Source organism: Mustela putorius, unplaced genomic scaffold (assembly GCF_011764305.1).
Source record: "Mustela putorius furo isolate JIRA1106 unplaced genomic scaffold, ASM1176430v1.1 tig00000139_pilon_pilon_pilon, whole genome shotgun sequence".
NCBI lineage: Eukaryota > Metazoa > Chordata > Mammalia > Carnivora > Mustelidae > Mustela > Mustela putorius.
The window spans coordinates 14,505,601-14,526,603 of NW_025421293.1; the positions used below are offsets into that span (position 1 = coordinate 14,505,601).

Sequence of the window (21,003 nt, forward strand, 5' to 3'; positions counted from 1 at the left end):
TGAGTAATGACAACAACCACAGCAGGGAGAGTGGGCCCTGTTTGTGGCAGCACTACTGGCCACCGGGTATCTCCCACAGGCCTCCCAATTTACACCCTACACTGCCCCCAGCAACATGGCCCCAATACCACCTCCCTTCCCTCTGCAGTGGGCAGAAGGGCCCCAGCGGCCACACCAGAGTGCGATTGGGCTCTGAGTGATACCCTCTCCCTGGGACAAAGGAGCCTTCCTTCTGCCTGCTGAGGCCACCGGTCCTACCAGTGCCCACAGACGGAGAGACTCCAGGCAGGGCCAACACAGGCTTGTAATGGTGAGCTTTCCTGAATCCCTCTGGGATACACACAGGGACCCACTGCCACCTCTGTGGATGGGACCATCAGGAGGCTGGGCCCCATCTCCCCTCTCTGGCCACCGCCCAACCCTGGACCCAGTTGGCCGTGCCTCCACGGTGCGTGCTCTTTGCCTTCACCTGAGCTCCACACCCTCCTTCCCCCGTGAAGCCAGCCGTTCCTGCCCGCAGCCAAGATGGACTAAGGTCTCTTAGCCTCTGCCTTGCTGAAGCAGGCGGTCTGGTAGGAGCCTGGAGCTCAGTCTGTGCACATGGCTTGTCCCTTCAGGCCAGGCCGTCCGCTCCATAAAGAAAGGCACTAGCTTGTGAGTGCAGAGCTGTGGGCCTGGTAGTTGCTCTGGGCCTGGTTCCTGCTGCCGGGTGGGGTTGCAGCCAGACACCCCCTGGACACACCCAGACCCCTGGGAGGAGTAGGGCCAGGGGTTCTCTGCTGCCATGGAGCCCTCAGTCTAGGAGGCTGAGTCCTCCTCAGCCACCAAAGGGACTGGGAGAGGTTGCAGAGACCCACTGTGCAGGGGGGGAAACTGAGGCTGGGACGGATGCCTCTCCTCCCCCCCCACCCCGGTTTTTTTTTTTTTTTATTTTTTAAAAAAGATTTTATTTATTTATTTGACAGAGAGAGATCACAAGTAGGCAGAGAGGCAGGCAGACAAAGACGGGAAGCAGGCTCCCTGCTGAGCAGAGAGCCCAATTCGGGGCGCGATCCTAGCACCCTGGGATCATGACCTGAGCCGAAAGCAGAGGCTTAACCCACTGAATCACCCAGGCGTCCCACCCACACCCCGGTTTTAATGAGGGCCGTGCCCACTCCCAGCCCTACCCAGTCCCCTCCTCACGTTTCACGCTGGGCACCCCAGACCCTGCCCTTGGACAACTAAACAGGACAGCAGGACCCTGGAGGTGCAGCGCGTCGGGGTCAGAATCCCGTGCCCCCTCCCACATTGCGCGTCCTCGGGAGCATGGCTCAGTGACGTCACCCTCACCTGCGTTAGCAGGTGCTAGACGGCTCGGCGCCCGGCCGGCCTCCCGCCGCCAGAGGGCGCCGCAGGCAGCACGCAGCGGTCGCGGGCCCGTCGCCGCCCTCGCGCCCTTGCGGCGCAGTTTTGCTTCCGGTAGCTCCGGAAGTGGGCTGCTGAGGGCGGTGGCGCCGACTTCCGGTTCCGGGGCGGTCGTGCAGGCTGCCTCGGGCTAGTGCTGGCGGACCGTAGTTGGTGGGCCCCGGCTGCCGGCGACGCAGCTCCCCGTCCGGCCGATCGGAGGCGGGCATCCGCGGCCTCCCGGAGTCGCCCCGCGCGGCGGTTTCTGCCCGTGCGCCCGCAGGCCGCAGGCCCGACAGCCCCGGGGCGAATGAATGAATGAACGGGGACGGCGGACCCGGCGCCGGCTTTCTCCGCGGCTGACACCTCGGCGGCCAGCGGCAGCGCGGAGCAGGGGACGGGATGAACCGCGCCAAACCCGCGACGGTGCGCAGGCCCAGCGCGGCGGCCAAGCCGTCAGGTGTGGGCTTGGGCTGCGGCCGCGGCGGGGCTCCGGGTGGCGGGCTTCCTGTGCGCACCACATCCCAGGCGGGGGAGTCCAGGGCGGGGGCTTGCTTGGCGTCAGATCGGGCTCTGCCACCGCGAGCTCGGTCTGTCCCTTGTTTCCCTCTGCAACGCGGACGTCGCGGCCTGGCTGACGGTCCTGCCCAGGCCTGTTCTGTGGTGAGCACGGCGTGACTGTCAGCCCCTGTTGTCCCTGAGTGCTCCAGACAGGGCTGCGTCCTGGGCTTGCTGGCCACTTGTCCCTTGCCTGCCCTGACCCTTGTTTAATCCCCTTGGAGACCGTGGGAGGTTTCGGTCCATCTCCAGTACCCTTTCCACCGCCACCCGGTAAACTGTGTGTTTGCTCACCCCCCACTTCTCTGCAGGACACCCTCCACCGGGAGACTTCATTGCTCTGGGCTCAAAGGGTCAGGCCAATGAATCCAAAACAGCGTCCACCCTGCTGAAGCCTGCCCCTTCTGGCCTGCCTTCTGAGCGCAAGCGGGATGCTGCAGTTGCTTTGGCGGGCGCCTCAGCCCTGACCGGCCTCACCAAGCGCCCCAAACTCTCGTCCACACCCCCGCTGAGTGCCCTGGGACGCCTGGCTGAGGCTGCAGTGGCGGAAAAGCGCGCCATCTCTCCATCCATTAAAGAGCCATCTGTGGTCCCAATTGAAGGTAAAGTTGGTTTCTGGGCTTCCTTTCCCAGAAAGCACATCCCACCCTGCGGCTGCCTCCCGGGGATTCACTGAAGGCAGCTTCCCGGCTTAGCACCAGAGTGGAGCACAGGTTCTCTGGAGAAGGGGGAGAGGAGTCATCAGGGAGTCTGTTCTGCAAAGCACTCCTCAAGCAGATCCCTTTACCGCCCCGCCATCTGCTTCCAACCTGGGATGGAGATGGGAGGTGTTAATGGGACCCAGGGCAGCATGGCACAGGCGGGTCTCAGGCCTCAACGTGCTGCGGGAGCACGTGCTGGCGAGTGAGCTCAGCGGCCTGTGCCAGTGTTCTGTCAGCTGGGAGACGGATGGATGGTGACTCTTCAGCTGTCCCCATGTCATGGGGGGGGGGTGCCTCTGCTGCGCTGACAGCGGCTGTTCTTTGGGGAGCGGCATCCTTTGCCTGGCAATTTCTCTGATGTGCTTGCTGCGCGCATCCTCTGTGTCTGGTCTGTGCATTGGACATCAGCAGACACGGAGACCAGAGCCTTGTTTTGTGGGCTCTGTGTTCTCATGCATTCCCCTCTCTGCCTGCTGTGTGGGCGTTTGGACTTCAGTGATCTCCACAGACAGTGAAGGGCTCGTCTGTCTCCATTTCTTCACTTCAGGAGGTGGTGCTACAACATCAGTGACGTCCAGGGAAAGTTTTTAAAAAATCACTTATAATTCTGTTATTTACAGAGGAGCTTTTAATTTATGTGCACATCAGGTTGGGCCTGCTTTTCTGTGTTATCTTCCTATGGATTACTTTTGGCTCCTCCACGATACCCTATAGATCAGACCTGTGAAATATCAAGCCAGCCCCAGGTTTTGAGCACAGAGGAATTCACACGACGGCTTTGGCACAGGGAAGACTTATGAGGGATCTGTGACATTGAGCCTTGAAGTCTGGACAGGGTTTTGACAGGTGGTTGAGGACGTTAGAGAATAAGCCGTTGAGCGAGGCATGTGTCCTGGAGAATGGAACCGTGCCCGGGAACCCTGGGCAGGAGGAGCAGAAGACACGGCTGGGGCTTGCTGGGCTTCAGGGGTGAATCAGACCTCTCATCCAGGCCCAACCCTCCCCGGGCCACCGCCCTGCCAGCCCCATGGCACCTGCTCCCGGCAACAAGGGCTGAGGCCCCGGCTGGCATCTTCTGGACGAGGTGCTTCTGGCGATGAGATGAAACGCAGTTACGGAAAATATGCGCAGAGCTGATGAAGCACTTTACAAAAGTGTTAAGCAAACAGAAGGCGGAACACAGCACAGCTGTGCATAGCCCCGGGCATGTGGAAGGTCGAGGTCTTCACGGCATCCAGTGCGTCTGCGCGGCCTGCTTGCCTCGTGTCCCAGGCACCTGGAAAGCGTCCAGTGGGTATCACTGAGTCCTCTGTCCTCGAACGGTTAACTCACACCAACGGCAGCACCTCCCTCTGCGTGTTTGCATCTTTAAAAACCATCAGAACACACTCTCAGGTCAGAAAAGATGCTACGGTGGGGATTGTAGCCTCTGTGTCAGAGCGATACGGACTGTCGCCCCAGGAAGGGGCGCGGTGGACCTGCGACGTGCTCCGGGGGCTGACCGCGCAGGGAGGTTGGTGAGCTCCGTGTGCCACGGACACACAACAGCGAGTGAGGGGGAAAGGAAGCATGAAGAAATGGTGGAAATGAACACGAGAGAGAAGGTCAAAACCTAAGGAGCAGAGACCACTGAAGCAAAACCCTGCGGGACGGATCTGAGTCGAAAGGGCCAGCAGTGCCAGGCGGGGAGACCAGCAGAGAAGCGGCCGTTGTTGAGAGGAAAGGCAATGAATGGCATTGGGCTGGTTAATTTGAAAACTTAGAAAAAGTTGACCTATTTGTAGAAAAATGTAGCGCAGGAGCAGCTAAACCCAGAGTAGCCATGAGGGATGTAGGGAAAGGTCTGGAGGTGGCTGGGCCGGTGCTCGGAGTCTGGAGGGTGCTCTTCCTGTGGTGGCCTGTTGTTGGCTGGGTTGGGCCCCATGAGACGGTTAGCATGCACCCTGCTCCCTCCCTGGCTGTTGTTGTCCTTGGAGGTGGGGGACCCGTGGGACAGCCCTGAGACCCTCACTCACTGGGCTTCTGCAGGTTTACCCTGTTGTGCCCTGGCTTTGGGAGGGACTCTGAAGGTGGGTTCTGCCCCGGCTGCCCGCTCTAATGATGCCCTTCCTGTCCCTGCCAGTGCCGCCCTCCGTGCTGCTGGATGAGATCGAGGCCGCCGAGCTGGAGGGCAATGACGGCCGGATCGAGGGCGTGCTGTGTGGGGCCGTGAAGCAGCTGAAGGCCACGCGGGCCAAGCCCGATGGCGCACTATACCTCAGCCTCATGTATCTGGCCAAGATCAAGCCCAACATCTTCGCCACAGAGGGGGTCATTGAGGTGAGGGCCAGGCTGAGTGAGACGAGCCCTCGCTCTGGCCTCGTGTCCCGTCTCCTCCCACCCCAGTCCGCTTCTCCAGAAGCTTGCCAACTCTGCCCTGTGTGCAGGGCACTGCTTTCCTGATGACATGCTGTCTCTCGTAGGCTCTGTGCAGCCTGCTGCGGCGGGATGCCTCCATCAACTTCAAGGCCAAGGGGAATAGTCTAGTGTCCGTGTTGGCCTGTAACCTGCTCATGGCTGCATACGAAGAGGATGAGAACTGGCCTGAGATCTTTGTTAAGGTGGGTTCACCTCTCCTGGGTGGCTCCCTGGGACCTCTACCCTACTTGGGGTGATGGGGGCAGAGCGCAGGACCCCGGGAGGAAAAAGAGGCCAACCTGAGTGTGTCCTCTTGGGAGGCTGCGTATCTGGCAGCTTGGGGCATCTGTCTCCTGTGCTGGTCGCTGGGGAGGTCGTTCTGGGAGCCCCCTCCCAGCCCAGGCAACTGGAGGTGCTTGGGGAAGCACCTGTCTTGGGAGCCACAGAGTGCGGGCAGAAGAGAACTGCCCAGCTGGGGCCAGAAGTGTGGATGTCTGTCCCATGCAGGTGTACATCGAAGACTCCTTGGGTGAGCGGATCTGGGTGGACAGCCCGCACTGCAAGACCTTTGTGGACAACATCCAGACAGCGTTTAACACCAAGATGCCCCCCAAGAGCATGCTTCTGCAGGGGGAGGTGGCGCGCAGTGGTGGGGATCTCAGTGCTGGTAAGACACACTGGGTGTCCGGGCTAGGGAGCATCCGGGGTGGGGGCTAGGTCGCCGCCCTCCACGGAGACCGCTGGTGGCAGGGATGGGTGCTCGCAGGGTGGCCGGGGGATGTGTCCACAAGTGGCTGGGTCTGCAGGGAGCAGCCCTCACCCTTCCCTCACGGAGGAGGAGGACAGCCAGACGGAGCTCCTGATCGCTGAGGAGAAGCTCAGCCCCGAGCAGGAGGGCCAGCTCATGCCCAGGTAGGCGTGCTGTGCGGCACCCCCGCCCGTGGGGCCCTGCCTGTGGCTGGGAGGCTGGTGGGGTGGGCCCGTGGGGGGAGCCAGCTCTCCTTCCTTCGTCCCCCGCCCCTCTGGCCTAGGTACGACGACCTCGCAGAGAGCGTGGAGGAGTACGTCCTGGACATGCTCCGTGACCAGCTGAACCGGCGGCAGCCCATTGACAACGTGTCGCGGAACCTCTTGCGGCTGCTCACCTCCACCTGCGGCTACAAGGAGGTGCGGCTGATGGCTGTGCAGAGGCTGGAGATGTGGCTGCAGAACCCCAAGGTGAGGGCAGGGGGCGGGGCCTCCTCCTCGGGGCGCTGTGGGGGCTGGGCTTTGCGCGAGGCTGATGGGGCACTGCCCCTCCCCCTGTAGCTGACCAGACCTGCCCAGGACCTACTGATGTCCGTGTGCATGAACTGCAACACGCACGGCGTGGAGGACATGGACGTCATCTCACACCTGATCAAGATCCGCCTCAAGCCCAAAGTCCTCCTGAACCATTACATGCTGTGTGTCAGGTGCGGCCCGGACGGGAGCCGGTGGGAGGGTGGCAGGGCCAGAGGTGGGGAGCTGGAGGGCGGGCAGGGGAGTGGGAGGGGAGCCAGCAGGCGGGAGGGTGGCAGGGTGGGTGGCCGCAGTCCACACCAGCACCCCTTGATTCGCCCTGTGTCCAGGGAGCTGCTGAGCGCGCACAAGGACAACCTGGGCACCACCATCAAGTTTGTGGTCTTCAACGAGCTCTCCAACGCCCGGAACCCCAACAACATGCAGATCTTGTACACCGTGCTGCAGCACAGCTCGGAGCTGGCGCCCAAGGTGGGGTGCTCCACAGCGCGGGGGGCCAGCCACAAGCCCGGGAGCCCCTGTGGACGTGGGGAGAGGAGAGGAGAGGAGCACTCGGCGGCAGCTGCAGCCCCGGGCACTGGGATGCAGTGGGTGGTGTGGGCCGAGCTGCGTGGAAGAAAGCCCGGGAGGGCATAGAGGGCCCAGGTAGCAGCACCCGGTGGCCTGACTTCAGGTCAGGTCCGGAGCGGGTACAGCCTCGCCATGGGGCATTTTCCTTAGAAGCCCGGGCTCAGCTTGTTCAGGAAGAGGCAGCACTGAGCCCACCAAAAAAAGCCCCTGTTTAACACCCTTCTGAGGGCTGGTCTTTCCCAAACAGGACCGGCGTCTCTGGCATTGGCCTTCGGGTCCCCAGTATGAGAGTCCCCTGCATTCCAGGTGTTTGTGAAGGGAGAGCTGAGAGCAGCCCTAGTCATTGCTGGAGCGAGCTAGGGCTTTAAACAGCGTCTGCGCAGGGAGCCACTTCTCACCGCCACTCTACCATCCCCTCTAAACTCGTCCCCGCAGCCCGGGAGCCTGGCACGCCTCACCCCCAGGCAGTGGTTTAACAAGGCCTGGTCCCCCACGAACCAGCTGCCCTGAGAGTGAAAGCCGTGTCCTCCACTGTGCCATGCTGTCTGGGAGCGGCCAGTGTGGAAGCGTTCCTGCTTGCTCAGGCCCTTGCTCCAGGGAGACAGGGCTGTGGGAAGCCTCATGCAGGGCCAAGGGAGGCCCCGACGGCAGGCCTGCGACAGTAGGGGAGCTGGTGGCGGTGGGGAGTGACCTGCCTGGGTGTCCTCTCTCCTCCCAGTTCCTGGCCATGGTGTTCCAGGACCTGCTGACCAACAAGGACGACTACCTGCGGGCCTCGCGGGCGCTGCTGCGGGAGATCATCAAGCAAACCAAGCACGAGGTCAACTTCCAGGCCTTCTGCCTTGGGCTCATGCAGGAGCGCAAGGAGCCCCAGTACCTGGACATGGAGTTCAAGGTGCCCCTTCCCACCCCGTGCTCTGCGGCCTCGTCTGCCATCCGTGGGTGGCGCCCCTTGTGGCCAGCAACTGGTCTCAGAGGGTGGCCTGGGTTCTATTCTATGTGGGGTCTGAGAAGGGACTGGGTGCAAATGGGTGACCTGGCGAGGCATGGAGGTGGGGACAGACTTGGGGACAGAGTTGGAGCTCCTGGAGCCGCAGGTGTGCCCTAGGGAGGTGTTGGACTTTGAGGTATGGAGGGAGAGGAGGACAGGAGCAGGTTGTGGAGGATCTTGAAAGCCACAGGGGCAAGTTGGCAGATGGCCCCATGCTCCAGATGGTGGGCCTTGCCCAGCTTTGTCGGCTGAGCCTTTTGCTGACCTGTTCCTGGTCCCCGTACCTCCTCGTGCACGTTGTCTCCAGGCACAGTGCTCCCTGGGCATCCTTCTGCGCTGGCTGCCTGTGGGCTGGGGGCCTGAGCAGGGCCTCTGGGCTGCGGGCCCCTGCCCCACGTGAACTTGGCTGTGCGGGGCTGTGTTTACAGGAGCGATTTGTGGTACACGTCACAGACGTCTTGGCTGTGGCCATGATGCTGGGCATCACAGCGCAGGTGAAGGAGGCTGGCACCGCCTGGGACAAAGGAGAGAAGAAAAGTAAGGACCCAGGACAGACTGGACGCCACCCAGCTTGAGAGCAGGGCCGGGGGCCATTCCCAAGACTGCAGGCTGTTCCCTTGGGGGACCTGCCCACCATCCCGGACATGCAGGGAGCTTCTGGAAGTTGCCATTGCCTGTTCTCTGGGCCCAGGGCCTGCTGTCTGCTCGGGTCATCTGCTCATTGGAGGCCATTTTGGGCTTGCAGTCCTGCTTCCGAGAGCAGGAGGCTGGGGTGGGTGGTCCTGCTGCTTGCTCTCATCACGAAGCCTGCTGGGAGTCTGGTGGCAGAGGCTGCCCAAGTGTCTTAACGAAATCATGAAAAATGTGAGGAATGAAACCGTTGGGAATTTGGGGATTTCCTTTGTCTGGAATTTCCCCGGCCCACAGGAGGCTTATGCGGTGCTCCCTGAGTGTTCCTCCAGCTGCGTTGTCCGTCAGTGTGTCCCTCCTGTAGCCCGTAGGAGGCACGAGGATGGATGCTCGGAGACCCCCATCCCTTCTCACCCCCGACCCTGGGAGGCTGCAGTGCAGGCACACCGTGACTCTGCATGTCCTTTTCAGACCTCGAGGTACTGCGCTCCTTCCAGAACCAGATCGCTGCAATCCAGCGGGATGCCGTATGGTGGCTGCACACCGTTGTCCCCTCCATCAGCAAGCTCGCCCCCAAGGACTACGTGCACTGGTACGGGCCGGCTCGCTCTGCTTCCACAGCAGCCCCTTCCCTGGGTCCAGCCCACGGGAGCCTGCCACCCTGGATGTGGCCATGCACTGGCGCCGGACTCTCAGCCAGAGATGTGCCCTGAGCAGGGGACACGGGCTCAGCTGTAGGGTCTGGTCTGCCTAGGCTCTGACAGATGCTCTGGAGTCCTTGCCTAGAGCATGTAGTTTCTAGCCCGCGGAGCCCAGTGGGCTGGGGAGAGCCCCGGGCACCCGCACCGACAGCCCCTCTGTCCCCACCAGCCTGCACAAGGTGCTCTTCACGGAGCAGCCGGAGACCTACTACAAGTGGGACAACTGGCCCCCCGAGAGCGACCGCAAGTGAGCGTACCCCCCATGTGTGCAGGGGTGGTGGGGAGGGGCTCTGCTCCCGTGAGCACTGTGGACGCCAGGGCTCCCTCTGTCTGTTTTCCCGGATCGCCATCCCTGTCCCCTCCCCCATCCCCCTGTGCTGCACCTGCCGTGCCTCCGCAGTGCCGTCCACTCCCAGGGCTTCAGCTGGCCCATGTCCACAGGACCCTCAAACTCACTGTTCCCTCTGGGCCTCCAAGCAGCCATGTGCACACGCCCTTCCTCCCTGGGTTGGTGTCGTGGCCCCATCTCCCAAGTGTTCTTGAGTGGTTCCCGGCCATCCTTACCTTTGGGTCTCTGCTGCCTAGTCCAGCTTGTGAGACTCCCTGCCCCTCCTTGTGCTGTGCTGTGAGTGGCTGTGGCTGGTGGCTGGTTCATCTGTGCCCCTGGGGGTTGGGCACCTTCTTGCCTTCTTCCCTGGCGTGGCCAGGCCTTGTCCATGGAGGCCTCAGGAGCGGGATGGTGCCCCCTCCCTGCCCCGTCGAGACTCGGAGCCGGGGCCTCTCCTGCATGGGGTAGGGGGGCATTTGCAGCCCCCTCCCAAGCCAGCCCCACCTGCTTTGCCCACAGCTTTTTCCTCCGCCTCTGCTCAGAGGTGCCCATCCTGGAGGACACGCTGATGCGCATCCTGGTCATCGGGCTGTCCCGGGAGCTCCCACTGGGCCCCGCAGACGCCATGGAGCTTGCGGACCACCTGGTGAAGCGAGCCGCGGCCGTGCAGGCAGACGGTGAGGGTCCCTTCTGATGGTTCGGGCATGCCCTCAGTGACGGCCTCCCCCAGTGGGCCTCCGTTGCTCGCATCCCTGCAGATGCCCCTTGGGCACCTATGTGCATCTCCAGGCTGCTGCGGTGGGCCTGCGTCCTGGCGTCTAGCTGGGTGTCTGCTCCATCCCACAGCCCTGTGCCCGCTGGACCCAACTGGTCCCTGGAATTGGGGATGGGGCAGTGGGCATTCATCTGGCAGTGCCTCAGGGTGCTGTGTCTGGGGCTAGCCCTGGGGTCTGCGCTTGCTGTCTGTGGGATGCACGGTGGCAGGTGCTGCATCTGCCCCCGGAAAGGGCCACACCAGCAGTCCTGAGGACGGCGCCTGTGCCTCAAGAGCTACTTGCCTCCTCTGGCTGCTGCGGGGCCCGCGTCTGCGCCCTTGGCCCACCTGCTTGGGCCACCCGTGTCCATCCCTGTCCCTGCCCATGCCTCGGCTGCTGGAGAGCGAGGCCCCGTCTGCCCGCTGTCCTCGCGCGGCCCAAGCCCTGTGCCCCGGGGTCTCCCTGGTGCGTGTGAGCAGGCTTCTGGCAGCTGCACGTGGCTCTCGGTTTCAGACGTGGAAGTGCTGAAGGTGGAGAGGATCCAGCTGATCGATGCGGTCCTGAACCTGTGCACTTACCACCACCCCGAGAACATCCAGCTTCCCCCCGGGTAAGGCGCTCCTTCCCTTCCTACCTCCTCCCTCCCCACCCATCCCATGTTGGGCATGCTGGGCGCAGATGCCTTGCAAGGCCTGCAAGGCTGGACATGGGGCCGTACAGCTTGCGGGGTCCCCAGGCCTGCTGTCCTGCCTGCACCCACATCTCAGGGACTCACAGCCCAGCTGTCTCTCTCTCCTGTTTACGGATATATATATATATATATATATATATATACACACACGCACACACACACTCCCAGGCGCACAGCAGGGGTTCGTGTGGAGTCCCCCATCCACTTTATCGAGCTGGGGTCCGCATAGGCCTCACCCACTCAGAGTCGCTGGTGCGCTGGTTCCAGCAAATGCACGGGGCTGTGCCGCCGCTGCCACAGTCCTAGTTCAGAGTGTGTCTGTCCCCCTCAGGAAGCCTGTACCGGGAGCTATCCCTGCCCCGCCCCACACAGCCCTCAGCAGCCTCTGACCTGCACTCTGTCCCTGTGGCTGGGACATTGTTGGACACCTCACAGTGACAGAAGCTGGCGACCCATGGCCTGCGTCTGGCCCCCCTCGCTGGGCTGCACATCGCTGGGGTTCAGCCAGGGTTCAGCCGGGGTGTAAGACAGCCACACTTCCTTTCTTCTCCTGGCCGCGTAGCATTGCTCCGTGCGGATAGCATGCTCTGTTTAAGCTTCCGGTGCCCTGAGAACACTGCCGAGGACGTTCTGACATGCCATGCAGACCTGTGTTTCCAGGGCTCCTAGTAGGGGGTACATGGTTAACTGAGTGCTGCCGACTTCTCCGCAGCAGCGCCGGGGGCTCCAGTCCCGCTGTGTCCTCACCCCACCAGCGCCTGTGTCTCCTGTGCTCACCGTCCCAGCGGGTGTGCGGAGGTGTCCTGCTGTGGTTCCCACGGGCACGTCTCCGAGCACGGACGGCGCTGAACTTCCCTTCGTGTGCTGTTTGGCCATGTGTCCATTTTGTCTGGAGAGATGTCTGTCTGGGTCTTTTGTCCATTTTTAAGTTGAGGAGTTTGGATTTTTGTTGCTGGGAGCTCTCTGTTTTGCGTGTAGACCACAAACAGGTCTGTAATCTGCACGCATCTTCCCGTCCTGTGGGTTGTCTTCTGAGCTCCTGATCGTGCCCTTTGAGCCTCTGAGAGACAAATGCTTTAGTTGTGGGAAAGTCCCATTCTGCTGGTTGTCTCTCATTTCTTGTCCTCTTGTGTCATTTCTAAGGAACTGTTGCCTTGTCTGGGATCATGAAAATTTGCATCTGTGTTTTATGGCTTCAGCTCTGGAATTTAGGCCTCTGATCCCCCGAGTTAGTTGTGTGGACCAAAAGGCCAGGTCCAGGTTCGCTCTGCCACGGCGGACGAGGCATTGCCGAGCACTGTTTGCTGGCCGCGCTCACGTGGCTTGTCCAGGCGCCCCCACTCTGCTCCGTGCAGGAACCCACTGACGACATGGCCCCGGGTGCTGCTGTACTGCTGCGTGGCTGTCGTGGCCTACCCAGGCTCACGGAGCTCTCTTGGGTGTCCTCCCAAGAACTCAAGAGTTTTAGCTCATCAGGTCCAACTTCATTCTCCCTCCCTTCTGGCCTGTGGAGCCGGCACCGTGCGCTGAAGGCTGTTCCCCTCACCCCATCCCACTGAAGGTTTTGTCACCCTGGTCGGCGATCAGGTGACAATGACATGTGTTTTCTTCTGGGCTCTTGGTTCTGTTCTGTTGGTGCGTGTGTCTGTGCCGCGTCCACGCCACTCTCTTCACACCTTTGGCCAGGCTGAGTTCCGAAACTGGGAGGTGGGAGTCCTCTAATTTTGTTTTGCAAGGCTGTTTTGGCTCTTTGGGTCCTTGTGTTTCCCCGTGAATTTTCGGGTCAGCTTGCTAATTTCTAGAAAAAAGCGTAGCAGGGTTTTGACGGTATCACTGTGGGTACAGCTGGGTTTGGGGGGTGTGGCCAGGTTCACGGTGTTGAAGCTCTGGTCTCCGTTTGTTTAGATCTCTTCCTCCTGTCAGCATCGGCCTGCCGCTTCTAATGGGTTAGTCTCGTGCATCTTCCTTTGTTTGTACCTTTTTTTTCTTCCCAATGCTGTTTGTCGCGCCCGGCATTCATTTCTTTGTTGCCTTTTCGGGCTGCTGGTGCGTGCTCTGCTTCCCGACCTGCTCGCTCTCACATGGCAGCCCATTCACTTATCTCTCCACGTTGGCTTTTTGGATCTCCTCTGTACTCAGCAGCAGTGGCATTCTGCTTCACTTTCTAGAATGTTCTGTCACATGAAAGAGCTGTACTTTAATCAGAAGTGTGCTGTAAACGTGATTTTTAAGTCACGGAGGCGGTGTTAAAGTTTGTGTGGGTGGATAGAGGGCTGCTTCTGGCTCTCCAACGGAGAGAATAAGACCCATAGGGAACACTAAGATGTCGCGTCGTGACCGCCCTTGCTCGCACTTCGCAGCCAGTGTGCCGGGGCTCAGCCGGCGTGGGGACCTGGGCGGTGAGTCCTGGGGCTGGGCTCTGGGCAGCGTCATGGTGGCCGCTGTGCCCTTCCTGGGGCGCTGTTGTTCCTGAACGACCAGGTCTGGGGGTTGTGGAGTCACAGGTGTTGACATTTTGATCTCTTAAGTAGTCTCCTCACTGGTCCGTTCCACGCTGGTCGGGACCGAGTCCTGTCACTGCCGAGGCCAAGCCATGCCAGGGTGTCCTTGCGTTTCAGGTACCAGCCTCCGAACCTGGCCATCTCCACCCTTTACTGGAAGGCGTGGCCCCTCCTGCTGGTGGTCGCGGCATTCAACCCTGAGAACATCGGTGAGCCTCCCTCTGGCCAGCTCGCGGTCACTCCCCTGCCCCCCACCCTGGGTGCTGCTCTTAACGTCCTGTCAGGACTTCCTGCTTATTGGAATCTGGGGTGGAGCCTGCCCGGGGACTGGGCGGTGGGCTGGGACCCCAGATGGGCAGGAGTGCTGTGTGCTGGCCGCCACCCGCAGTTTCGTTGCTCCCTAGGCCTGGCTGCCTGGGAGGAGTACCCCACGCTCAAGATGCTCATGGAGATGGTGATGACCAAGTGAGTCCGCCTGGGAGGACTGGGTGCACATGTAAAGGCTACCTGGGGTCCACAGCTGCCAAGCAACACAGTGGGCATGGGTGCTCGACGCCTGGGCTGGGTGACTGCGCCCTGCTGTTCGCTGTGTTCCTGCCGAGCTGAGCCGGTGGCCGGGTGCATGTGATATGGTCCTGAGTGGCTGTCACAGGCGGTGGGTTCCATCTCAGAACCCGTGACAGCTGGGTTGCTCGGTGGAGCTGTGTGTGCCTCTGGGAGCAGCTGGTTGGCCTGCAGATGCCGTGAGGAAAGCAGTTCTGGCGTGGGGAGGACTGAGCGGGTGTCCAGGATTCTGACGCCTACCGGGCTTGATTCTGGGGGTGGCTCATGTGCTGCCTTGCGGAGGAAGAGCAGCTTGCCTGGTACGGGGCTCCCTCCCAGGGCCCTGACCCAACAGCACTACTGACGGCCCAGCTAGCCTCTCTGGAGCACTTGGCAGCCGAGGCTATCTGCAGGGCATCGGTTGTGACCATTCTTGACCCATGGACTGCTGTGTGGTGGCCACAAGCCTCAGACGGGCACAGAAGCGCCTTCCTTCTCTTTGGTCCCCAGCAACTACTCATACCCCCCGTGCACCCTGACGGACGAGGAGACCCGGACGGAAATGATTAATCGGGAGCTGCAGACCTCCCAGCGGGAAAAGCAGGAGATCCTGGCCTTTGAGGGCCATCTGGCGGCGGCTTCCACCAAGCAGACCATCACTGAGAGCAGCAGCCTTCTGCTATCGCAGCTCACTAGCCTGGACCCTCAGTACGTGGAGCCCACGCCCTGGGGCCAGGCTGGATTGGGCAGTGGCGGGGCTGTGGTGGGGGCACAGCTGGAGGAGTGGATGGAGGGACTGCTGGGCCTCTGTGGGTGGTGGCCTCAGGTGGGACACAAGCCATCCCCCTGCCCTTGCATGTGGCCGTTGCTCTGGGGACTCTGTGCACACGTGGCTTCCTAACACTCGTGTCTTCTGGGACCTTCAGAGGACCCCCTCGGAGGCCTCCGCCCCACATCCTGGACCAAGTGAAAGGCCTCAACCAGTCCCTGCGTCTTGGGCACCTGCTGTGTCGGAGCCGAAGCCCAGATTTCCTCCTCAACATCATCCAGAGGCAGGCAAGTTCCTGGCAGCTCTGGGGTGTGCGGCAGGGGCCTGGCAGAGGTGTCCCAGGCTCTGGCATTAAGTGAGACTATAGCCAGAAGAGGGTACCCTCGGACTCCGGACCGCAGAGGACGGGCTCCGTGGCTGCAGGCAGCTGCCCGCATACGAGCGGAGCCCATGCCCTGTGGCTGTGGGCACGTGGGGAGGCAGGCAGATGGGCCACAGTGGGGGAAGCATCAGGATCGTTCATGCTGGGCAGGCTGAATGTGTGTGTCGCCCGCCCAGGCCTCCTCGCAGTCCATGCCATGGCTGGCCGATCTGGTGCAGTCGAGCGAGGGCTCCCTGGACGTACTGCCCGTGCAGTGCCTGTGTGAGTTCCTGCTGCACGACGCTGCTGATGACGCCACCTCTGGGGAGGAGGAGGAAGAGGGTGAGAGCAGAGAGCAAAAGGCCAAGAAGCGGCAGGTTGGTGCCCTCCCCCTGCCTCCAGGCCCCCCAGGGTGCCAGCTCTTGTCTGTGGCCCCGCAGGCCCACCAGCGGTCTCCTTCGCCCCTGCAGAGGCAGCAGAAGCAGCGGCAGCTGCTGGGGCGCCTGCAGGACCTGCTGCTGGGCCCCAAGGCCGATGAGCAGACCACGTGTGAGGTGCTGGACTATTTCCTGCGGCGCCTCGGCTCCTCCCAGGTGGCCTCTAGGGTGCTGGCCATGAAGGTGAGGTTTGGCCCCCCCGCACCCTCGCTCCACGGCGTGGGCAAGCCTGTATGCCCCTGGGCTCTGTCCAGCGGGTTCCGCACACTGGAGGGGGGATACGGTGCCATCTGTGGGGAGCTGGACCCCAAGAGGGACTGGGCAACCTCATAACCATCCTTGCCCTGTCTTCTGAGGGGCTGGGCGACTGTCCAAGGGACCTGGCTCTCGCTGCTCTTGTCACGTCGGCTCAAATATTTGTGACCGGACACGGTGTCCTCGTTAGTCGGGTGGCCCCCGTCTTCCTGGGGCTTTGAGAGAACGTGTCCGTCCCCCAAGGCCCACATGCGGGTTGGGGCCGAGACGTGGCATGAGAATGTCTGCCTGCAGGGCCTGTCCCTGGTGTTGTCGGAGGGCAGTGTGCGGGACGGCGAGGAGAAAGAGCCCCCAATGGAGGATGACCCTGGGGATCCGGAGGCACTGCGCGGCTACCAGTGGCTTCTGCGGGACCTGCCCCGGCTGCCTCTGTTCGACAGTGTCAGGCCTACCACTGCCCTGGCGCTGCAGCAGGTGGGGGAGGTGCCAGGATGGGGGTGGGGGTGGGGGGGGCACAGCCTGCAGCCGGAGCTCATGTGGCCCTCCGTCCCCAGGCCATCCACATGGAGACCGACCCGCAGACTATCAGCGCCTACCTGGTCTACCTGTCCCAGCACACACCTGTGGAGGAGCAGGGCCAGCACAGTGACCTGGCGCTGGTGAGGGGGTAGGGGCAGCCCCGGGCCCTTGTGCAGGAGAGTGGTAGGGCAGCCCCCGGGGTGGGGGGCCGGGCCTGCATGTGCCCCACTCACTTCCCCTTGACTTTCTGCCCATACTCAGCATCAGGGGTGTGAGGGTCCTGGCACGCTTGGGCCAGCATAGCCGTGGGGGTCACCGGCTGGCTCCGAGACTATCTTTGCCCCCCAGGGCGATGGTGCCTGGGCTCTGAGGTGGGTTGTGCACCCCCCACCCAGGCACACTGGCTTGGGGTGGGCAGGACAGGGAGCCAGGCCAAACCGGGGTGTTCTCGCCCCTCTCCGTGGGGCAGTTCCCTCCAGGGTGGGCAGTGGGGCCCAGGGCTTGGCCGTTTCCTCTTCGCCTGCTGCCCTGGTCAGCTTTCTTGGGACCTTACTGTCGCATCCGCCTGCTCTGGCCCTCACACGGCTCCTGAGGACCCCAGGCTTTGTGGGATGAAGACATGCAGTCAGCTAGAGGTCCTTGGAGGGGGGCTTCTTTCCAAGTCTGGGTTCCTTGCTGAGGGCTGGGTGGGAACAGCAGCCCAGGCCCTGACACCTCGCCCGGAGTCTTCTCTGGTGGCCCGTGTGCCCGCCCACTGCATGCAGCTGGGTCTTGGTGACCCTGGCCATGGCAGGCCGCCACTGCCTGTGGGCTTGGTGTGGAGATGAGGGCCGGCGGGGGAGGCCCTCTGACGGCCGTGCTGCTGCCCCCAGGACGTGGCCCGGCTGGTCGTGGAGCGCTCCACCATCATGTCCCACCTGTTCTCTAAGCGCTCCTGCAGCGCGGAGTCGGACGCCGTGCTCGTCGCCCTGCTCTCCATCTTCTCCCGCTACGTGCAGCGCATGCGCAAGAGCAAGGAGGGGGAGGAGGTGTACAGCTGGGTAAGGCCGGCGGCTGCTCCCCGGTCGGGCTCCTTCCCTGTCCGGCGGCGCCGTGGCGCAGCCCAGCCACCCTCCCCCTTCTCCTGCAGTCCGAGTCCCAGGACCAGGTCTTCCTTCGCTGGACCAGCGGGGAGACAGCCACCATGCACATTCTGGTGGTCCACGCCATGGTCATTCTCCTGACGTTGGGACCGCCCCGTGGTGAGTGGCTGGCGGGTGCGTGAGGGCCAGACCCGGGGTCTGAGCCTATGGAGGCTCTCTCCTCCGTAAGGCACGTGAGCGCCAGCCCCACCCTGCGGAGTGGGAAGAGCGCCTGCACCCACCACAGTCCCCGTTGGGTGGCGGCCCGTGATCTCCGGCCTCGCCACCCTGGCCCGTGGCGGAGTGGCCGTGGGAGGCAGTGCCTTGCTGTGTCTGCTGAGCGCGCTGAGCTCCAGAGCTGGGGGGTCCAGCTCCTCTGCACAGGCCTGCCCCTCGCTGGCCGTGGCCTGTGTCCCTCCAGGTGGCTGCACCCTTGCTGGCCTGGCAGCCTCCCCTCTGTCCCTTCCTTGCTGGCTGCCATGGACCAGTCTGCCACATGCTCGTGTCCAGGAGGGGAGGGCAGGGGCACTGGCTCTGTTGGGAAGGTGATCCCCGTCGGGGGCTGGTGAAGAGGATGTGTCCCCTCAGAAGGACAGGAGTTCACAAGCCCTGGGCGACTAGGGGGGACTGGCCTCCTATCAGCCATGGGGAGTCTTCGGAGCTTGGGAGTGGGAAGGAAGCTGGTTCAGCCAGGCCTGGGAGCCCAGGACGGTGCCTGCCCATGTCACAGCCCCCCGAGGTGGACTGGCCAGCTTCTGAGTCCCTGCGTGGCCTCAGCGGGAGTCGTGGGTTAGATCAGGAGCAGGTGCAGCTTACGTTGGCTCTCCCGTGCCGTGAAGCCTCTGTTCCCCCAGACACAGCAGGGAGAGGAGGCTCTCCCAGCCTTGCCTCCAGTCCCTCGGGGCCCGGCGTGCCTCTGCTGCGGAGGCTGAGCTGTCCTGCTGCTCACCACATCATCTCTCTCAAAGCCGGAGACGGCGAGTTCCAGGCCCTGCTGGACATCTGGTTCCCGGAGAAGCAGCCTCTGCCCACGGCCTTCCTGGTGGACACGTCAGAGGAGGCACTGCTGCTGCCGGACTGGCTGAAGCTGCGCATGATCCGCTCAGAGGTCCCCCGCCTGGTGGACGCCGGTACGGGGCTGCCCAGCCTCGCACCATCCGCCGGGCTGGGCGCTCCCACCACCGCACGTGCGAGAGGACAGCTCTGCAGCCTTGTTGGCACCAGGCGTCTGTCATCCCGCAGGCGTGTCTAGGGTTCCCACTGCGCCTGGGGCCGCCCTGGGCTTCTGGGCGAGCACCACATTGCCCAGCCCCTGCCCGCCGGCCCCTCACAAGCAGGCAGGGAGGGGCACATGGTGCCACAGGACAGGGTTCGAGGGGAGAGGGAAGGGTCCTCTGCACTGGTGCTGGAGGACGAGTGGCTGTGGGGTGTCCCACCTGAGGAGCAGCACTGGTCCCACAGCAGCCAGTGGGCAGCCTGGGAGGCAGTTTGGTGCACGGTGGGCTGAGTTTGGGAAGTGTGGGGAGGGCACGCTATAGAGGAGCCAGCGATGACTGTGGGGGAGCTCAGGGGTCAGAGGGAAGGAGCCATAGGTAGCAGGGTAGGCAAGCCCACCGTGAGCCAGGTGGGGAGGGCCGGGGGTACCGGGCGGGACTCCATGAGCCAGCGCCCCTCTCAGCTCTGCAGGACCTGGAGCCGCAGCAGCTGCTGCTGTTTGTGCAGTCCTTCGGCATCCCCGTGTCCAGCATGAGCAAACTGCTGCGGTACCTGGACCAGGCGGTGGCCCACGACCCCCAGACCCTGGAGCAGAACATCATGGACAAGAGTGAGAGCCGGGGGCCTCGCGCGTGCTGCAGACCCCGTCTGAGCGGCTCTGGCCCAGCACGAACGATGGGCGGTCTGGGGTGGGAGGCACCAGGGGCGGGCACGCCTAGGAGAGGCTGGGCTGCTCTGCGCCCTGGGCGTCCGTGTGTGCTCTGGGCTTTGAGAAGAGAGGAACCGCAGGGGTGGGTTCTGTGGGACCAGGTCCTTGGCTAAAAGATCCCGTAGCTCAGCTTGCAACACCCTGTGCTGGGGTGTTTGGGTGGCCGGGTGGTGTTTCCAGCACAGATTTCTGGGGGTAGGCAGGCTGTCGCTGCCTCAGGGCTCAGGTGTTTAACTGTTGGCTGCTGGCTCGCAGATTACATGGCTCACCTGGTTGAAGTTCAGCATGAGAGAGGAGCGTCCGGAGGCCAGACCTTCCACTCCCTGCTCACGGCCTCCCTGCCTCCACGTCGAGGTACCGGCCTGTCCCTCTTCCTCACAGCTCAGCACTCACCAGCATGGGACCTCCCGAGACCTGGGGCCCACTCTCGTCTCCAGCCATTGTCTGGCTTCCTGTGTAAAGGCCCTGCTTCTTTTGGGCCTCAGCAGGCCCCAGAGAGGCTGGGGTGCTTGGGGGAACGTCCCCTGCTGGAGGCTGGCTGGGAAGTGTCACTGGCTGAAGCCTCTCCCCATTTCTCTGCAGACAGCGCAGAGGCGCCCAAACCCAAAAGCAGCCCAGAGCAGCCCTCAGGGCCGGGGCGGACCCGGGCTGTGACCCAGGTGCGGGTGCTTGGCCCCGAGGACGACCTGGCCAGCATGCTCCTGCAGGTACCGCTGCCACTACCTGGGACAAGCTCTGCAGAAGGGGGTGCCCTGGGCCCAGGGAGGGATAGGGGCTTCACCCCAGAACTCCACATCCATGGGGAACCTGTTGCTGGGCGGGAGCCGGGGGGACCACAGCCTGGCTGCTCACCTGCCGCAGGCCTTAGTGTGCTCATCCAGAACAGCGGCCAGGATGGTTCCCTCGCTGGGCTGTGTCCACTCGGGGGGCGGGGCCTGGAGGCACGGCTGGCGCGAGTGCTTGGTCTGAGCCGCGTCCTGGGGGCAGACGTGCTGTGCCCACGTGGGCGTTGTTCCTGCGCTGCTCCTGCTGCAGCGGCCGGCACCCAGCCTTCAGCCTGCTGGGAGCTATGTGTGTAGAACAGCCGTGTGAGCACTCCCGCCCCGGCCGTCACCCTGCTCTGCGGCTGTGCCTCTGCCCCACATGCTGCACGTGTGCCGCCTGCCACCCAGAGTCCTCCGTGTGGGAGCTCGCCTGCTCACACGCCGACAGTCGCTGCCAAGCATGGGTCTTCCTGCTCACACGCCTGCGTGCACTCTTTACCTCCAGTGGTTTCTCTGGAGTCTGGGGCTGTGCTTGGGGGCCTCCCTTACCCGCCGGCTGCAGTCCGCGCACCCTCTGGAGTCAGTGCCCAGTTCTGTAAATGGAACAGGCAGCATTTGTCGGGTGGTGGGATTGCCTGTGGTCCCAGCCTTAGTGGGGCTCCCCATGCGGGCCCGTAAGGAGTCCTGGGTCCCCTCCCTGCACCTCCTAGGGGCATCTGGCAAGGATGGGGAGCTGCCAGCAGTGCCCAGGCAGGGTCTGGCCCACTGAGCATGAGCAGTCCCGTCATGAGTGCAGGGCATGGTGGGCCCAGTGGGGCCG

At 63.0% G+C, this 21,003-nt stretch overlaps 1 protein-coding gene across 3 annotated transcripts in view; it reads left to right on the forward strand.

Moving 5' to 3' along the window:
* The first annotated feature begins 1,496 nt into the window (after positions 1-1,496).
* INTS1 (integrator complex subunit 1) overlaps positions 1,497-21,003 on the forward strand; it is a 28,677-nt gene continuing 9,170 nt past the window's right edge. For 2 of the 3 annotated variants that reach the window (XM_013047771.2, XM_045075183.1), the window contains exons 1-29: positions 1,497-1,846; positions 2,256-2,546; positions 4,768-4,964; positions 5,108-5,245; positions 5,550-5,709; positions 5,849-5,954; positions 6,068-6,260; positions 6,351-6,496; positions 6,653-6,794; positions 7,612-7,788; positions 8,313-8,421; positions 8,986-9,106; positions 9,385-9,462; positions 10,063-10,220; positions 10,812-10,908; positions 13,608-13,699; positions 13,895-13,955; positions 14,544-14,741; positions 14,960-15,089; positions 15,361-15,540; positions 15,634-15,783; positions 16,150-16,329; positions 16,410-16,514; positions 17,247-17,414; positions 17,504-17,615; positions 18,464-18,625; positions 19,174-19,320; positions 19,675-19,773; positions 20,002-20,126. In XM_013047771.2, coding sequence (XP_012903225.1) covers positions 1,789-1,846; positions 2,256-2,546; positions 4,768-4,964; positions 5,108-5,245; positions 5,550-5,709; positions 5,849-5,954; positions 6,068-6,260; positions 6,351-6,496; positions 6,653-6,794; positions 7,612-7,788; positions 8,313-8,421; positions 8,986-9,106; positions 9,385-9,462; positions 10,063-10,220; positions 10,812-10,908; positions 13,608-13,699; positions 13,895-13,955; positions 14,544-14,741; positions 14,960-15,089; positions 15,361-15,540; positions 15,634-15,783; positions 16,150-16,329; positions 16,410-16,514; positions 17,247-17,414; positions 17,504-17,615; positions 18,464-18,625; positions 19,174-19,320; positions 19,675-19,773; positions 20,002-20,126 — 4,080 coding nt within the window. In that variant the 5' untranslated portion in view covers positions 1,497-1,788. The remainder of the gene's footprint in view (positions 1,847-2,255; positions 2,547-4,767; positions 4,965-5,107; positions 5,246-5,549; positions 5,710-5,848; positions 5,955-6,067; positions 6,261-6,350; positions 6,497-6,652; positions 6,795-7,611; positions 7,789-8,312; positions 8,422-8,985; positions 9,107-9,384; positions 9,463-10,062; positions 10,221-10,811; positions 10,909-13,607; positions 13,700-13,894; positions 13,956-14,543; positions 14,742-14,959; positions 15,090-15,360; positions 15,541-15,633; positions 15,784-16,149; positions 16,330-16,409; positions 16,515-17,246; positions 17,415-17,503; positions 17,616-18,463; positions 18,626-19,173; positions 19,321-19,674; positions 19,774-20,001; positions 20,127-21,003) is intronic. The other variant, XM_004776327.3, reaches the window with a different exon arrangement.